General features: G+C 39.6%; 1 protein-coding gene and 1 pseudogene across 1 annotated transcript; both read right to left on the bottom strand.

The window, feature by feature from the left end:
• Positions 1-5,019: 5,019 nt before the first annotated feature.
• On the bottom strand, positions 5,020-13,216 carry LOC107881123 (glutamate receptor 1.3-like; annotated as a pseudogene).
• A 1,882-nt stretch (positions 13,217-15,098) lies between these two features.
• On the bottom strand, positions 15,099-18,971 carry LOC103331269 (glutamate receptor 1.3-like). The gene is made up of 5 exons (XM_008233881.2): positions 18,677-18,971; positions 16,793-18,078; positions 16,357-16,660; positions 15,881-16,251; positions 15,099-15,488 (listed from the first exon to the last, which is right to left on the bottom strand). The coding sequence occupies exons 1-5, from the start codon at positions 18,969-18,971 to the stop codon at positions 15,165-15,167; spliced, it is 2,580 nt and encodes an 859-aa protein (XP_008232103.2). The 3' UTR covers positions 15,099-15,164.
• Between the last annotated feature and the right edge of the window lie 484 nt (positions 18,972-19,455).

Below are 19,455 nucleotides of genomic sequence, written 5' to 3'. Positions count from 1 at the left end.
TCAACCCTGGTATAGCATCTGATAATTCCGCAATTTAAATCATATAATAATATCCTAAATTCACGTATAAACCATTTAACTCAACAACGCTCAAGACCTGTCACTAAGGTCATTCTAACCCTCCTGGGATGATAGAACTACAACAAAAGTCTAGCGGCCAACCCAGGGTCAAACTACCCAAACTTGGTCACACAGGCCCGCGGGGCCCACGACCTCCAAATTCCGATCCGAAAGTTCCTATAGATTCTACAGGCTCTACGACCCATGTCCTGCAAGTTTGGTCTAGATCGGACGGTCGGATTGCTCACGATCGCACGATCGGACGGTCACTAAAATCCTAACCCTAGGGTTGGCATTTTCGGAGTATCCGGGACTCCATTTTACGATCCGTCAAATCCTACACGATCCTGGTAATACCTAGATCAACATATTATAACTTCAGGACCATCCAACGGTCCAAACCTAGCGAACCCAGAAAATACGCGATATGCGATATCCGTTCGGAACTCTAACGGTATCCAAAATGAGATCCGAGCATACCTACGCGCTCGTGACATGGAGAGGATCACGGTGGGACAAAAATGCCCTTCACTACGGTGCCACGCACCGGCAGCGCATGGGTGTCTAAAGCGATATCGCATCGCCGGAAAACTTCCAAATCGTGAGCCAAGACTCCTACCCTAGGTAATACACCTAATTTGGAGCCACTTTTGTTCTTGGGCATACCCCAAAAACTGACCGGAAGTGGCCGGAATCGCGATCGCAAAACCGGCCGAATTTCAATTCGTAGATCGAGCTACTTAGCCTCAAAATTTATGAAATCCTACCCAACCATCAGCTAGAGCTCGGAAAATAGGTGAGAAACCATACCTCACTTGCCGGAATCGGTGGCCGGACGACGGAGAACGAAGCCGGCGAGTTCGACGAAACCGGCTGTTTTCTTGATTTTCCGCGAAATCCCGCGGAGGCGAGACCCTGGGGTAGGAAGAGGACGCGGCCTGGTCATTTTGGTACGGCCCTTCGACTTTGGTGGCGGACGAGAGCACGGCCGCCAAAACGTGACCATTGTTTAGTCGCGAACCAGAGAGAGAGAGAGAGGCGGAGAGAGAGAGAGAGAGATGGGCCAATTCCGTCTTTTAACCAAAAATCCATTTTCCAAATATTTACGATTATGCCACTGAGCTTCATTTGATCATATCTCTCTCGTTACAACTCCGATTCTAGCCCACTACGTGTCTACGGACTTATCTCACCGTGCTCTACGCAATGGTACAACCGGAATTCCCAAATTCCTTCCGGATAAGAAAATGACTAAAATACCCCTATCCCACGGGTAATTTCTCAATTCCACCTAAATAAATTAAAACATTGGATAAATTTGGGGTCGGGGTGTTACAGATATTTCAAGGGTGCAAACCCATATTTGTTTTCAAGGTGAAATACCCAAGTTTTGTTTCTGGGGTGCAAATGTAACACCCCAACCCCAAATTTATCCCATGTTTAATTAATTTAAGTGGAATTGAGAAATTACCCGTGGGATAGGGGTATTTTAGTCATTTTATTATCCGGAAGGAATTTGAAATTCCGGTTCTACCGTTGCGTAGATCACGGTGAGATGAGTTCGTAGACACGTAGTGGGCTCAAATCGGAGTTGTAACGAGAGAGATATGGTCAAATGAAGCTCAGTGGCATAATCGTAAATATTTGGAAAATGGATTTTTGGTTAAAAAGACGGAATTGCCCCGTCTCTCTCTCTCTCTCTCCCTCTCTCCCTCCTCTGTTCGCGGCGATCCACGGTGGCCGACCACGTTTTGGCCGGCCGTGCTCTCGTCCGCCACCAAAGTCGACGGGCGATACCAAAATGGCCACCGTCCTCTTCCTACCCGGGTCTCGCCAGCCGCCGTGATTTCGCGGAAAATGAGGAGAAAGCTCGATTTTGACAGAAACCGCGGCTTCGTTCTCCGTCGTCCGCCGCCATTTTTGGCAATTAAGGTATGAAAATTCATCCCTTCGCATGATCTAGCTGATGGTTGGGTAGGATTTCATAAATTTTGAGGCTAAGTAGCTCGATCTACGGATTGAAATTCGGCCAGTTTTGCGATCGCGATTCCGGCCACTTCCGGTCAGTTTTTGGGGTATGTCCAAGAACAAAAGTGACTCCAAATTAGGTGTATTACTTGGGGTAGGAGTCTTGGCAAACGATTTGGAGGATTTCCGGCGATGCGATATAGCTTTAGACACCCACGCTGCCGGCGTGTGGCGGCGCGTGGGCACTGGTGAGGGCATTTTTGTCCCATTGTGATCCTCTCGATGTCACGAGCGCATAGGTGTGCTTGGATCTCATTTTGGATACCGTTAGAGTTCCGAACGGATATCGCATATCGTATTTTCCGGGTTCGCTAGGTTTGGACCGTTGATGGTCCTGAAATTATAATATGTTGATCTAGGTATTACCAGGATCGTGTAGGATTCGACGGATCATAAAATGGAGTCCCGGATACTCCGAAAATGCCAACCCTAGGGTTAGGGTTTTAGTGACCGTCCGATCGTGCGATTGTGAGCGATCCGACCGTCCGATCTAGACCAAACTTGCAGGACATGTGTCCTAGAGCCTGTAGAACCTATAGGATCTTTCGGATCGAATTTGGAGGTTGTGGGCCCCGCAGGCCCGTTTGACCCTAGGTTGACCGTGAGACTTCCGAGATAGTCTTACCTTTCTTTGAAGGTTAGAATGACCTTAGTGATAGGTCTGGAGCGTTGTTGAGCTAAATGGATATTGTGGGTTTAGGATATAAATTGATGAATTTAAATGGGGGAGTTTATGGTATGCTTTATTGGTTGAGGTTTATATAAGATTAGAAATTAGAATTATATATTTAAATTGTGTGGATGTTTAAAAGTAAATAAAGCGATTGAATGTTAGCTTACAGTGCTATACGCACTACCCGTACCCCATATTGTGATCATGTTGAGGGTGAGAATGTAGCTGTGAGTCGCACGCGCCTTTGGATTAGCCGGCGTGTTGACAGACCCCATACGTGGCGGTGCGTCCCGACGTATGAGGGGAGATGTGATTGTGTGATGGCTAGTGAGAATGTAGCCGAGTGTAGCTAGGTGCGCACTCTTTGGATTAGCCGGCGTGTTGCACTACGTGGCGGGTGCGTCCCGACGATGAGGAGATGTGATTGCGTGAGGGCTGGTGAGAATGTAGCCGTGCCTGAGGTCGCACGCGCGTTTTGGATTAGCGGCGTGTTGCACCCCATACGTGGCCGGGTGCGTCCCGACGTATGAGGAGATGTGATTGTGTGAGGCTGGTGAGAATGTAGCGAGCCCATCAGGTCGCACGCGTCTTTGGATTAGCCGGCGTGTTGACACCATACGTGGCGGGTGCGTCCCGACGCATGAGGAGATGTGATTGTGTTTGATGGGTTGTGATGGATAAATATTAGAATGTATGTAATTGTGTGGTGGTAATGGTTTATTTGATATTAGGAGCCAGGATAGATACGAAAGAGCTACGTGTGGCTTGATCCCTTAGTAGGGTACGTAGGCAGCCTGAAGTTACTAGGTGCAGCCACAGATTAGACCCCACTTAGGTGGTCTTATTGAGATTGGTTCGGACCCTTATTGTTGGTCCTGAAACTTGGTTGAATTGAGACTCATCCCGTGGACTGAGCAAGTGAAGGTGTGCATAACTAGATTTGGAAGTGGTTATATGCATGTTTGATGGATTAAGTTATTTTAAAAACTCTGTGGGCAGTTTTGCTAGAATCATTTGAAGGCCGGAGGCCATTTGTGTAAATTGCATGAGACTATTGTGCATGCTGCCGGTTGGGTTATAAAATGCGTTTTATGCAGGTGGAAATTTTGGGAAAATGTTCAATTTACAGGGGAGACTCTGCGAAATTTCGCAGAAAGTCTCGTGCCCTTAGTCCTCTCTGTAGACGAGGACATAGATGTAAGGAGTGAACCCAACGTGGGTGTGATGCGGGTCTCCGCAGGTTCGTCTCGGTTCTGGGAAATTCGGGACGGGTCCTTTCAGCAAACCCAATGCTTTGATTTCAGGGTTTATTACCCAAAGATTGATTGAACCTCCAAGAAATTTTGATTCAAGGGTTTCTCACCCAATAATGGATTTCATATCGAATGATTTTTCGTGTTATTCACCCATGGATTTGCATCCAAATGATTTCGGGGTTACTCACTCATGGATTTGTATCCAAGAAATTTCAGGGTTTCTCATTCAATGATTTTTCGGGTTACTCACCCATGGATTTGTATTTAAGAAATTTCAGGGTTTCTCACCCAATAATGGAGAACCTCAAGAGAGGAGCCTTAATTGCCTCTGTCATTTTTTCTTCAGCAAGGCTGTGCTCCATTCTTCCCCAGGCCTTGCAGCATCTTCTTCTTTCTTTTTCTTTTTTTGTATCCCTGTACAGCCTGCCGGCTGCCCCCCTCATCCTGTCCTCCTCATTGCTTTTTATAGGCTTCCTTTGGATCAGAACAAATTAGAGGACTTCCAATTCTTTTATCCCTGAAGATCAGCAGAGCCCCACAAAAATTGGAACCGCCAACCTCTTGAGATTGGCTGGTCAAACTCCCATTTGTTCTGAACTCCTTTCTTGCACCTAATTACCAAGCTTCCAGGAAAATGAGGGGACTTGCACGTGGGATCAAGCCACTTTTGAATTATTTTATCCTTTGGCTTTGAAACTTGAAAAGGCTATTGGATAATTGGCTTTACTTTTTTTTTTGAAACACTTATCATCTATATTAGATAAGCCTGCTGGACGTGAGCTTAGGCAAATGCAATCCAAAAAAAAAAATTTGTGAATTTTTTTGGTTTAACAGCTCTTGTTTAGCATTCGTTAATACATACACAAGTATACATTGAGCAAATTGCTTAGAAATTAGTTTGTTTCTAGCCATGAAACAACCTTAGTTAGCATTACAAAACCACCATTTGTGTAGTATATTTGATTTGTTCGTTTCCATTGTACTTTTGAAGAATGCATTTCTTTACCCCGTTCCTGTTAAGGAGAACAAAGAAAATAAAAAAAGAGCAAGAGCTGAAGAAACCCCACTAACAAGGAATAAACCACTAAAGTTGTCAAGGTTAAGAGTACTGGTATGAGGATCAGTAGTTGTGTCTTCATGAAACCAGTCCCTTTCCATTGCTAAAAGCATTCTTCCTTCTCTCAGTGTTCAATTCGAGTTGACATGTCTTGAGCCAATTCCGAGCCTTCGGGTAAAACATGAAAACAAAAAAGATGAATCAGTTATAAAGGCTTATTTGATTCATTTAATCAACTGCTTGCATATACAATGTTTTAAATCGCTATTGTGCAACGTGTCGCATATGTATATCTATTTATTTATTTATATATGAATGCATATGCAACGTTTAGAAAGGTTACTCACAAAACAAAGCCAAAACCATTGGTATATAGGCTTGGGTTTAATCATAGAGTAACTAGCAGAATACTTTGCTAGGAAGGACTTTATGTAAGGAATTTCGTCAATGACAGGCAGTAGCACCACCATTCTTACTTCCTCTTGATAAAGCATCATTAAATTCTTCAACCGAATTGTACGTTCTACGACCTTCAGGATTTCACATAGTTATCTAAATAGTTCCTGGGGCCAATACACCATGGAAACCTATGTAATTTGCATTCTGGGTTATATTGTAATCTGTTTAACTGTCATCATTGATGCTAAAGTAGCAGTGTATCTGGTTTTATTGTATCACTACAAACTTTGCCAAATTGTTTAACAACTTCTCCCCTGCAACATGTACAACAACATTTCAGCATTTCGACATATGTCAATATGTAAAAGATATTTAAAATCAAGCAAAAGAAAAAGAAAAGTATCATTGCTCATTCATTGCTCATTTCTCTTACATTAATTATGAATCAGAAATTGATGAGATTTATTATTTATCATAAACAGATGCTCATCTTTAGAAATCTATTGGAAATTGACATTATATGAGCAATCAAGATTTGAGTTATCAACAACTTTATAATAAACAAGATCTGATAAAAAATATAAAAAATTGAGTTAAACATTGTCTTGGCAGGGAAACTAGTACAAATAAAAAGGCTTGAGACAGAGCACTTACTGTGAGCAAACACAATGGTTGAGAAGGAGAACCATAATACTGTACCGATTTGCTGTGATGGAGAGCCCTGGAATTCTTGGTTGATAGGATGCTCAATTACCCACACGACGAAACCTGTTAGGATAAAGAAACCAGCACTTGTTATCCAAAGACTGGCGGCTGAAAGAGGTTTCAAGAAAATCCACATGTTTTCCTCTTGATTTGGTTCTAACATCCCCACACCCAAGTCAGTAAATGGTATTGTAAAATCAACTTTTAAAGATCTGGTAGGTGTGATTGTTGTATCTCCAATAACAGCATCAAAATTCTAGTTTATTCATGCATACCCGATATGCGATATGGAAAACCAATAGTTAGAAATTGGTATTAACTTTGAGAAGTACTAGTAGACAGATTGGACCATTAATCATATAATATATATTGAGCTTTAAAAAGCTTTGAACTTCTTAGTTGCAGCACATAATGAGTTCAGCTCAAAGCCTTTGCAAGAACGCATACTATTAATATGATCGATTTGTTAACTAGTGAATCTATACCGATCAGGAAAGTTTTTGCTAGAATGTGCGGTCCACGTTCACAATTTGGAAACATAAGCATTCATTTGGCAATGCAAGAGAACATTACACTGATATTTATATACACGAGCTAGCATTTAATCTATTGTATTTCTGAATCAACATACCTTGAGATAGACCTAGTGAATAAGGTCATCATAAGTTGACTTATATATGGAATAAACTTGTAGGCTACTTTATATGGCAAACCGCTTATTGCAGCTTTGAAAACATCTATACAGAAACCAGTGACAGTTGGTCTCTTGGTTAGATAGTCATAGTGCACGTCCACAAGATCCTTGAACCCTGAGGTGGCTGGAACTCCAACTCTTAGTGCTTTTATTTCATCCGATTGTAACTTTGAACCTCTAACAATGGTTGTTGATTCTCCAGGCCATATGAGAGTTTTCAAATCCTTGGTTGAAACTTGAAAGTAAGTTTCATCCATTATCAGGAGAGTATTTCTCTGCAGAAGTCCAAAATCTAACCCCCTCTCTGCCTTTTTCCTATCACATTTACCATCTCAAAGGCACATGAATTCAATTTCCCATTTATATATTGAGTTTCACCGCTTAAATCTTTAAACCTACTTTCCAATATCTGTCTAAGAAGCATAACTCCATGTTTTGAGGATCGAATATTGTTCAAATCATCCACTAGGTCCAATTCAATGTTTTCCTGGCTTGTTTGCGAAATCCTTGCCCTCTCTACTGCTTCTGCTAGCACCCAAGTTGCATCGTATGCCCAGATTTCTTCTGCAGTTAACTCTCTTATTTCAATATTGGGATCCTCCATGTAAAATTTCCTCCTCAATCTTGTAGTAAGATTTTGGAGGCTGGCTGATGCTGGAATATAAGACTTCAAACCCAACACTCCTTGCATTGATGACTCAATCACAGATAAATCCTTGGAATGCAAGAAATTCATGTTACTTGATGTCAGAATCTATGCATACCCTTCACTCATCATTCATACCTTTTTCGCATTTAAAAAAAGGCGAGGCATAAGATAATGGGACGTATATGCACCAAAAGTACTGTAGTCTTCAATGTCTTGAGCTTTTGGAGTTCTTCAATTATTTGTTCATTCGTTGACGAAGAGGTAATGCAACTTTTATATGCAATATTCACATTTGCTTCCTGAAAGGAATTAATCAAAGATGGAAAGATGTCTCTCCCATAATCTATGTAGTTTTCATATAGAAGGATAACATCCCTCCATTTGAAAGTTTCAATAAGGGCACTGATAGCCTTAACTTGATGAAAAGTTTCTTCCTGTGTGATCTCCATAAAGAAGGGGTATTTGCCAAGAGGAAGAGGAGGACTAGGTTCAGAAAGAAACATTAATTACAGGGACTTTCGCTTCTTCTCCTAATTCTGCCAATGATAGAGATTAGTAAGTATTATTATTATTTTATTCGAAAAGTTATGAGGATTCATATATCATCCAAGAGTCAGATTTTATTATAGAAATCCATTATCGGAGTCACATTTAAATTAAAAACTGTTGTTTTGATTTCCTTCTTTGCAGTTATATTTCCAGGGAGGAGCCAAATGTGAAGTGAGTAATAATTGTTTGAAGGGTTATATATATTAGGGAGTTTCACTAAAACACCCAAAATGAGGGCTGAAATTATAAAAAAACCCAACACCCAAAACACTTTATAAACACACCCAAAACCCATCATTACAACACTCAAAATCCATTGATAAACACGCCCAAAACATATACAATTGTTGATTTTGAGTGTGTTTCTATGTTTAAATAGTGTTTGAATTTTTTTTTATAAATACATGTGTCTAGGATTGGGTTTATTTATAAATTTTTATATATATTAATACTCCAGATACTACGATTTTATTTTTTTATTTTTTAATTCTTATGCATATTAGGTTGGGTAATTTCGCATATGAACTGGTGCACTTGATAAAAGGTCATGGAATATGTCAGGTTCTTCCTCTGAGAGGGAACCTCATATCGACTGGTGCACTTGATTCTCAAGACAGCAACTTAATGAAACTTTGGGTAATTTCGCATTTTTCCCTTTTATGAACTTCGGGTAATTTCGCATTTTTGAGTTTATTTTGTATATATCCACAACTATGATTTCAAATTTATGTTCTCTCTAAATCAAAAAGCTATCTTATGGCTTCATGAGACCATTTGGATGTAGTTCTTTACCAATTGGTATTCCATAGGAAGCAACAGGCATATAAAGCCCTTTTTGGTCTTGTCTATTCTCTTGATCACCAAGGATTAAAGGATTAAATTGTATCCGTGATTTTTACATTATTTTCCTACCAAGGATTATTGTGCCATTCACAGCCGTGTGGATAATAATCAACGCAAAAATTGACAAATCCAAAATATCATACTTAGTATTGTTGACTTCTCTAGAGATACGGGAATAGTCGCTTGTCTTATTCTTCCCCCAAAAGGAGGATTAAATAGTGAACAGCCAATTACAAGTATGGAAAGGAAATAAATGCTAAAAGTCAACTACTATGAAGAAGCCTCTAACTATGCTAATCTGCTATTAAGTACAATTAAGTATATACAAGTCAACACTCCCCCTCAAGCTGGAGAATAGATACTTGAATTCCCAGCTTGGCTAAAGAAGATTCAAACACCTTGCTAGAAACTCCCTTAGTAAGAATATCAGCAAGTTGATCATTGGTTTTCACGTACAGAGTGCAAATCAATCCTTGTGATAATTTCTCCTTGATGAAGTGTCTATCAATCTCAATATGTTCGATTCTATCATGTTGTACAGGGTTGTGAGCAATACTAATGGCTGCTTTATTGTCACAAAATAATCTCATAGGACCCTGAATAGTAATCCTCAAATCTCGAAATAAAATTTTCAACCATAATAATTCGCACACACCATGGGCCATAGCCCTAAACTCAGCCTCAACACTAGATCTAGCAACAACTGATTGTTTTTACTACGCCAAATGACTAGATTGCCACCCACAAACGTGCAATATCCTGTGGTTGATCTCCGGTCTGAAATTGAATTTGCCCAATTTGCATATGTATAAGCCTCTATAGCAAAGTTATCATGCTTTGAAAATAAAAGGCCTTTACCAGGTGCTGATTTCAAGTATCCAAGTATCCTTTCAACTGCCTGCATGTGGACCTCACGTGGCTCGTGCATGAATTGACTGACGACACTCACTGCATAAGCTATATCTGGTCTTGTATGAGCCAAATATATCAACTTCCCTACCAATCTTTGATATCTCCCCCTATCAACAGGTGTATTATTAGTTTGCTCTCCCAATTTATGATTTTGTCCAATTGGAGTGTCCACAGGCTTGCATGCTAACATTCCAGTTTCAGTCAGAAGATCAAGCACATATTTTCTTTGTGAGACAAAGATTCCTTCTTTTGAATGTGCCACTTCAATGCCTAAAAAATATCGTAGTATCCCCAAGTCTTTGATATCAAATTCCTTGGCCAAATGTATTTTCAGCTTACTGATCTCCTCTATATCGTCCCCTATCATAATGATATCATCTACATAAACAATAACAATAGTAATCCTACCACATCCCGAGAATGTCGTAGGAACAATGTATGATCTACTTGACTAGGACGATATCCATACTTTTGCATAGCTTGACAGAATCTACCAAACCATGCCCTAAGAGACTGTTTCAGGTCATACAATGATTTTCTCAGTCTGCATACTTTTCCTTGAGAGATCTCATCTATACCTGGAGGCATGTCCATGTATATTTCCTCCTCTAAGTCTCCATGGAGGAAAGCATTCTTCACATCAAATTGTTGAAGAGTCCACCCCAAGTTAGCTGCTAAAGATAGGAGGACTCGAATTATGTTCATCTTTGCAACTGGAGCAAATGTGTCTTGGTAATCTATCTCATAGGTCTGAGTATACCCTTTTGCCACCAACCTTGCCTTGTATCTGTCAACAGAGCCATCTGCCTTATGTTTTATTATGAACACCCATTTGCAATCAACAACTTTCTTCCCCCTTGGCAACTTCACCAACTCACAAGTAGAGCTCTTTCGTAAAGCTCTCAATTCCTCATCCATCACCTCCTTCCACCTTGGATTGTCTAGTGCATCCTGCAATGTTTGAGGAACAGATACAGAAGACAACTGATAGGCAAATGATTTAAAACATGGGGAGGGACAATGAGAAGACATGAAATTTGAAATAGGATATTTGTACTTTGATGGGCAAGAACGAAGTGGTCTCCTTAAGGCAATAGGTAATTCATTATCAATTAGAGGAACAGAGTTTATAGGGTTATTTTCAAGTAAAGAACAAGAAGGTTCAACAAACTCTACCTTTGAATTACCTGTCTCTGGGTTAGCAGATTGATCATTTCTCTGAAAGGGCACCTTATCTCTTTTTGTATACACCAAATCATATGGTGACATACAATGACCAACAGGTGGGAGAATCAAGGAATAGCCTTCTCTTCCATTATCATTTTTTTCACTTTCATTTTTTTCAATTTTTTCCAACTCAAACATTGGCACACCATAAGACTTATCTTCAGTACTTATATGCTCCCCTTGAAGAGAAGTCTCAGAACTAAGATTAGAGAAAGAAGCATGTTCCTCATGAAAAGTAACATCCCTAGTAACAAAGAATTTTTTGGATGGAGGATGATAACATTTGTACCCCTTCTGAGTGGCAGAGTAGCCAAGAAAAATACATTTGAGGGAATGAGGGTCAAGCTTACCACTATGATGAAGATGCACAAAACTAATGCAACCAAACACTCAAGGAGGAAGATGATTAACAGTAGAAGGAGAATATGCAGTAGTGAACACCTGAAGGGGAGTTTGAAATTTGAGAACTTGCGAAGGCATCCTATTGATCAAATAAGCAGCGATAAGGATAGCCTCCCCCCAATAAGACTTTGGTACAAACATGGAAAGAAGCAGGGAACAAGCAACTTTTAGAAGATGGCGATTTTTCCATTCAGCTACTCCATTCTGCTGAGGGGTATAACTAGAAGATCTTTGATGAATAATGCCATGATTTGAAAAATAGGCTTTGAGACCAGAATTGATGTACTCACCCCCATTATCTGAGCGGAAGACTTTAATCTTAGAATTGTATTGTGTATGGATCATTTGGTGAAAGGACTAAAAAATAGAGAAAACCTCACTTTTGTTAGTCATCAAATAAACCCAAGTAAGTCGGGAATAATCGTCAATGAATGTGACAAACCATTTGAAATTGAATAAATTTGACACACGAGAAGGACTTCAAACATCACTATGGACAAGAGCAAAAGGTGCAGAACCTTTATTAATACTTAATGGGTAAGAAACACGGTGGTGCTTAGCAAGTTCTCATATTTCACACTTAAATTGAGAAAGATCAACCAAAGATAATAAAGAAGGAAAAAAAATTTGTAAATAGATAAATGATGGGTGTCCCAGTCGTTTGTGCCATAACCAAATGTCCTTGGGTGAGTCAGTAGTAGACTGAAGTGCATGAACTGTGGGAGAACTAGTATAGCCAGCTGGGTCATCCAAGAGATAGAGGCCCCTTTCTCACTACCACGACCAATCGTTGCCCCAGTCCGTTGATACTGAATTACACAATGAGTGTCATAAAAGGTGACAAAGCAATTTAGAGATTTAGTAACCTGACTTATTAACAATAAATGGTTAGACAATCCAGGAACATGGAGAACATTTGAGAGGGACAGAGAATTCGAAAGAAAAACAAAGCCTTCACCAACCACAAGAGTGGGTGAACCATTGGCAGTGGTAACATAAGTCTTACTATGGGATGAATAACGAGAGAAGAAATCAAGTTTAGAAGTCATGTGATCAGTTGCCCCTGTATCTATAATCCAAGAGTCCAAGAAAGACTTACCAGATGCACTAAGACAACAACCAAAGTTACCTGAGGAGGTGGCTAAGGAACCAAAAGCCCCTTTAGATCCTTTATCAGAGAGCAAGCGAGCACACTCTTCAACGATTTGTTCCATTTGAGCAGAAGAAGCTGAGAGGTAGGTTGGTCATTCTGATCACTAAAAGATGTGTGATAGGCTCTGGAGCTGGAACGGCCCCATTTTCCACCTCCTCCCTTGCTGCCTTCAGCTTTTTCACCCTTCTTGCCTGGCCACCAAGGTGGATAACCATTGAGCTTGAAACATTGCTCTCTCACATGCTTAGTCTAATGACAATAATCACATTTCAAAGCATCCTTATCATCAGATTTCGAACTCTTAGCAACATTACCAAATGAGACAACAGCTGAAGAACTAGATTGATGTACTAGTGGTGCCCAAGCCGAATGGTTTGCTATAGAAATCAAGGCAGACCCTTCTAAAAATGGTGGCATAACCATAGCAGATCGGCGGAGAGCTTGGGCACGCACATATGCATAGGCTTCACGCAAAGAGGGAAAAAGATCCTTTCCAAGCACCTGTGTTCTCACTTGATCCAAATATGGATTAAGACCAACCAAGAATTCAAATGTACTTTCCTTCTCGATTCGTTTTTTCAACGCAGCAATATCATTAGAACACTTCATGTCGCACGGCTGATAATAATCAAGTTCCTACCATAAAGCTTGGAGTGAATTAAATGTCTCCAACGTCTTACCTTGCTTAGTAGTGGCTTGGATTCGACGTTTCAATTCATAAATCTGGGCATCACAACCTCCCTCAGAATAGGTTTGAGAAACCGCCTCCCATATGGCATGAGTGGAGTCGAGACGCATATAGCCAAGACTAATATCCAGGGTCATAGCCTGGAAAAGCCATTATCTAAGCATAGTATCTTCTTCAACCCATGTTATGAACTTTGGGTCAGTATTATCTGGTTGCTTCTTCTCTCCAGTCAAATATCCAATCCGACCTTTACCGGTAATATATAATCTCACAAAATGAGACCAAGCCAGATAATTGGTGCCATCAAGCTTAGTTGGCAACAACTACTGGACATTCCTCAAATCATGATGATGATTGGAATTGGCTGGAAGAGATACAAGAGGCTGAGAATTAGAAGAATCTGTTATATCTCCCATTAGACTAGGAAATCCATAAAATAGAAGTCGGTAGTGTCTGTAGAAGTGGGCAGGTTTTGGGTATTTAGGGATTTAGGTCTGGGTATTAGGGTTTCTGGCTAATTTGGAGTAACCTGTAAGAAGGTTTCAAAATTCCTCTCTAGAGAGCTCTGATACCATGTTGACTTCTCTAGAGATATAGGAATAGTCGCTTGTCTTATTCTTCTCCCAAAAGGAGGATTAAATAGTGAACAGCCAATTACAAGTATGGAAAGGAAATAAAGGCTAAAAGTCAACTCCTATGAAGAAGCCTCTAACTATGCTAATCTGCAATTATGTACAATTAAGTATATACAAGTCAACAAGTATTTCATTCTTTTTCACACATACAACCAAATTGGAAAGCACATACATGACTTTAGCTCCGTGATTTCCACTTCGTGTTTTCCACTCCTTGTTTTCTGACTCTCCAACTCGAGTTACACATCCATTTGTTCTACTCCATATATTCGATCAAAAGCTTTATATATGGTCAAAAACTTTTTCTTTCAGATATAAGCTTTTTCTTTCTATTTAATCTGCTAACTTGTTTTTTAGTGAGGTAATATTTTAATTATTATATTTTCATAATGGTTGCTTGCTTGCTTAATGAAAAAAAAACTTCATTATTTACCGAGGCATTCAGAAGAAGTTAATTATGCTTTGGAACTTTTATTATATTATTATTATGTTTAAAAAAAAAACACCCATTTTATCATGGCCTATTAAAAAAAAGAAAAAGAAAAAACCCTGTCTACTAATGATTTTATGCGTTGAGCCATGAGCCAGTTTTTCAGACAAAAAAAGAAGCCATGAGCCAGTTTGAGCATAATGGAAATGCCAAAAGGGACTTCTCTTCCACAAACCAGCAGAGAAAGAAGCAAACCGGAGTTTGATACAACACCTAAAAGCCTCTCTTTCCCACACCTTGAACATCTTCTACCCATTGGGTTCCTCGCGCGCGCGCTGGGCAGCAAGCAAGCTTGCTTGCTATGGGCTATGGCTGCTCCCTCTTTGGGGCATTTCATCAAACACCTTCTGGGCATTTGTAGGGGTCAAGTTCTTGGGTTCCTATGGCAGATTCCAGGCTTGCGGGGGTCAATTGACTCCCCCCTATGTGGATCCGCCACTCTTGATGAGTGCGATACAGAGAGGCAGGATATAATTTCTCTATTACGTCTTTATAAGGAACGAGACTGTTTTAGAGTGCCAATAACGACTCCCTAAAATAATGGAACACTTGCCCAAATGTGCATTAAGCAAACTGCATGTTACTCCCACTACAACTTTAGCATTATGACACTACGATTTCTGGCACATAGCTATACATGCAGTGTTATACTCGAATCCTCCAAAGGAAGGAGCGAAATCAATTTATATAATTAGTAAAGGACATCATGTACAATAGACTAATTTATTCAGTTCCCACTGGAAGCTAAATTGGACAGGAATACATCCTTAAACGCTGCAGTTGTCGTCCAATCAATTGCAGTTGCTTTCTAATCAGATTTCTAAATGTTGTGGAGAAAATTAAGAACAAGGAGAGAGCAAAAGCTGAAGAAATCCCAGTAACGAGGAATAAACCACGAAAGCTATAGAGGTCAAGAGTACTGGGACCTGTGGTAGTAGCTTCCTCAGACATAAGAGTTGTTTTTCTAAGAGACCAGGTCTTTTCCATCTCTATAAGCTTTCCTTCTTCTCTCATATGTTCTATTTGCCTTGACACGTCGTGAACCAATTTCGAACCTTTAGGGAAAACCTGAATATGAAAGATGTATGAATAACAAATTAATATATAAGCTTACAAAAGTATAACTTTTTTTCTTGTTTCCTTTATTTATTAAAATTGATAGTTATTCAAGACTACTTCTAGGACATCGGTCTATCTTTCAGGTTTATGAACAATTACAGTGTTTGCCTTTCCTATACATAACCTAATTATGATGATATATGATTTCAATTTATATCACTTTTTGCAGGAACCATCTTAAGCTTAAACCCTAAAATTTTACGGTTCGGAACATTAAACCACATTGCAGAGTGACGTGTTTCTTATTGTAACTTTAACCGAAACAAATAAACAAAGGGGTCCCCTATAAGCTCCCTCTATGTTCCAGAATGCATGCAACTTTTAGTGGAGAGATTACTCACAAAGGCAAAACCATTGGTGGTAGATCTGGTTTTAATCATGGAGTAGTCTGCAGAATACTTTGCAAGGAAGATGTTGATGTATGGAACCTCATCAATTATCGCCGAAACGCCACCATGCTTGCTTCCTTTTGATAAAGCATCAGCATATTCTTCAACTGAACGGTATGGCTTAATCCCTTTGAAATTCAAGTTCACTATCACTCCTAAGGAACCTGACTGGTAACCTATATAGCTCCCTCTTGAGTTCAACTGTATTTGTTTAACAGTCATCATTGATGCTAAAGTTGCAGTGTAACTGGAAGTCAATATAAGCACAACAAAAACCCATATGATCACTACAAACTTGGCCAAGTTGTTTACCAACCTCTCCCCTGCAACAAAGAACAAAGATCTTAAAAAATATTGAGTTGATGAGCATTGCTTTAGCAGGAAAATCTGTATAATAGTGATTGGAAGAAGTGAGATAGAGTACTTACTATGAGCAAAAACAAGGGTTGAGAAGGAGAACCAGAATATCGTTCCGATTTGCTGCCATCGTGTGCCTTGGAATTCTTGGTTGACAGGACGCTCAATTAACCATACGATGAAACCCGTTAGGATGAAGAAACCCGCACTTGTTATCCAAAGACCTGTTGAGAGAGGTTTCAAGAAAATCCACATGTTGTCCTTCTCATTTGGTACTAGCATTCCCACACCGAAGTCAGTGTATGGTATTGTGAAATCAACATATTGAGACCTGTTCGATGTGATCGTCGTATCTCCCACAACAGCATCATAATTCTAGTGTGTCGTGCCCCCAATAGGTGACAAAGAAACCCAGGAACTAAGTTAAAAATTTGTATAATAGACTGAGAAGTAATAGAGAAAACAAAAAGGTCGTTACTGTAATGTATTGGGACTAATCAACCATACCTTGAGATAGACTTGGTAAACAAGATCATTGTAAGCCCCAGCCATAACTCCATTTGCATTCTCAAATGGAAAAAATTCGTAATGTACTTTATACGGCAGAGCTTTAATTGCAGTTTCGAATACATCTATAGAGAAGCCAGTTACATATGTTCTATTGGTTTGAAGATCATGCTCCACACCCACAAGTTCCTTGAACCCTACTTTCACTGGAACACCAATTCTCAGTTTTATTTCACTACTCAATTGCCTCTTGGATCCCCCAGGCCAACTGATTGTTTCCAAATTGTCAGTGAAGAGTAAATTTCTCCTATTACTAAGCGGCATGCATGACTCTTTTGTGGTTTTTTCTTCTTTGCAAGGCCAAAATCCAACCGTTCTCTCCCCTTTCCCTACCACATTTACAATCTCAAATCCACCTGAAGTTAGTTTCCCATCTGGATATTGAACTTCACCACTTAAACCTTTAAATCCCGTTTGTAATATTTCTCTAAGCAACACAACTCCATGTTTGGAGAATGATTTAGTATAATTTTTACTCCTTGTCCTTTCAACTGCTTCTGCTAGAACCCAAGTTGCATCATATGCCCAAATTCCATAAGGACTTAACTCAGTTACCTCCTTATTGGAATACTCCATGTAAAATTTCCTCCTCAATCTTGAAGTAAGATTTTGGAGGCCGGTTGATGCTGGAATATGTGACTTCAAACCCAACACTCCTTCCATTGACTTAATCACATTAGAATCCATGGAATGCAAGAAATTCATGCTACTTGATGTCAAAATCCAAACGTACCCTTCACTCATCATTCCTAACTTTTTCGCATTTAAGAAAAGACGAGGCGCAAGTAAATGTGAAATATGGACGAGAAATACCTTAGTCTTCAATTCCATTAACTTACGGAGTTCTTCAATGATTTGTTCATTTGTTGAGGATGCAGCAATGGAACTTGTATGTGCAATACGCACATTTGTCTCTTGGAAGGAATTGACCACAGCTGGAATGATGTTTTTCCCATAATCTGTGTTCTCATCATATACAAGAGTAACATCCTTCCATTTGAAAATATCAAAAATGGCGCTGATTGCCATAGCTAGAGAAGTTTGATCCGGTATGATCCCAATACGGAAGCGGTATTTATTGTCGTTGAGAGGAGGAGGACTAGGTTCAGAGAGAGACATCACAGGGACTTTAGCTGCTTCTCCCAAATCTGCCAAAAGGTGTGCTTCCATACTTGTTTGTGCACCAATTATTGCTTCCACTTTGATGACATTCAAAAGATTAAGAGCTGTATTGGGTAACATGTAAACCACAACTTTAATAGATATGAATTGCAATCGCTTTTCCATATACGTTCTGATCTATTAAACTTTAGATACATTAGTCATATATGATTAAGAATAATCCCTGAGGCACCAACTCTTGTTCAATTAACACTATGATCAGGCCTCTAAAAGCTGGTAAAGAAGAAAAATTTGGTGCAAGTTTGTAAATCAAGTGGCCGAGAGCATATACCTCTACATATAAGGCAATCTTAGTGTAACAATTTACTCGGCATTGCCTTATTTCTTGAAATAAATAAAGTTTGGAGCGGGCCTACATATATATAAATAAATAAGATACTTCCACATAAGCTAGCACACAAAAGTTCAGGAAAAATTTAATGACTAAAATTTATCAGACTATCGCTTTCCATGGAATTCTAATCTACCAAAAAAACGTACTATATTGAATTAATTTGAACCACCAGAGTTGTTAAAGAAGAAATATTTGAACCAAAAAGTCCTACGGAAACAAGCCAATGTAACAAAAAATAAATAATAAATAAAATCCAATTAAGAAAGCAAAGTAGATATATATGAGACTTGTTATAAAGAATGGCTCACCGGCTGATAGAGCATGTAGAGGTTCTCCTTTGGAATCCCTGCTGTGGAGAACTACTCTTGTGCTGTAGTTTTTGTGCAGCTGGTAGAAATCAGCGACGGCGGTCGAAATGCAGCTCAGGACAATCCTCCCCTCCCTTGATTTCATATCAAGAATCACTCCCACATGAATCTCTTCCACAACAAGGGGACTATCGTAACGCATTTTTTCAATTTCAGCAGACAAACAATTGATAAGAACACAGAAGGTAAAAAGTGAGAGGACGGCATGTTTCTTCCCTGGATCAAAAAAATCCATATGTGTATGACCAGCTTAATATAATGTGCTGCTCCTTGGTTAGTTGGCAATGTCACCTCTGCATCGTCTTGCTTAATAAATATATGTGCTCAGAATACCCACGACGTAACTAAAGAAATGCAAGGAAGCAAGGTCAGAAGGTTGACCAAGCAAGTTTATGTAAATATAATATGACAAGGAGACCAAGTCATGACAGACTTTGCAAGCATGTTCAGCTGGCATCCATGCAAATGCAATGATTGATATCGAAAGTGAAATTTATAGTCAGCCCAAACGTGAAATTTTGCAAGTGTGTATGTAGGGAAAACAGTAGAGCCAGCCTCCAAATTACCATATTCATCTCTGACCGAAACTATATTGCCATATTTGTGAAGTCGAAGTTGTATAACTTGCGTTATTGTATTGAAACACGTTTTGAAGCCAAATTTTTAATTATTGTTGTTTCCTTGGTAAAGTAGGACTACGGTTAAGTGTAGCCTAAACT

Source organism: Prunus mume, linkage group LG5, assembly GCF_029339155.1.
Source record: "Prunus mume cultivar Tortuosa linkage group LG5, ASM2933915v1, whole genome shotgun sequence".
Taxonomy (NCBI): Eukaryota; Viridiplantae; Streptophyta; class Magnoliopsida; order Rosales; family Rosaceae; genus Prunus; species Prunus mume.
Note: the sequence above shows the minus strand (reverse complement) of the source record. Positions and strands in the feature narration are given on the sequence as shown.

Excerpts from the sequence above, each read along its gene's own strand:
- LOC103331269 (XM_008233881.2), bottom strand. The coding sequence starts at position 18,971 with ATGGATTTTTTTGATCCAGGGAAGAAACATGCCGTCCTCTCACTTTTT. Across the intron at positions 18,079-18,676 it reads TCTACATGCTCTATCAGCCG|CTCTTAATCTTTTGAATGTC; the intron begins GTGAGCCATTCT and ends TACCCAATACAG. Across the intron at positions 15,489-15,880 it reads CCACCAATGGTTTTGCCTTT|GTTTTCCCTAAAGGTTCGAA; the intron begins GTGAGTAATCTC and ends TTTCATATTCAG.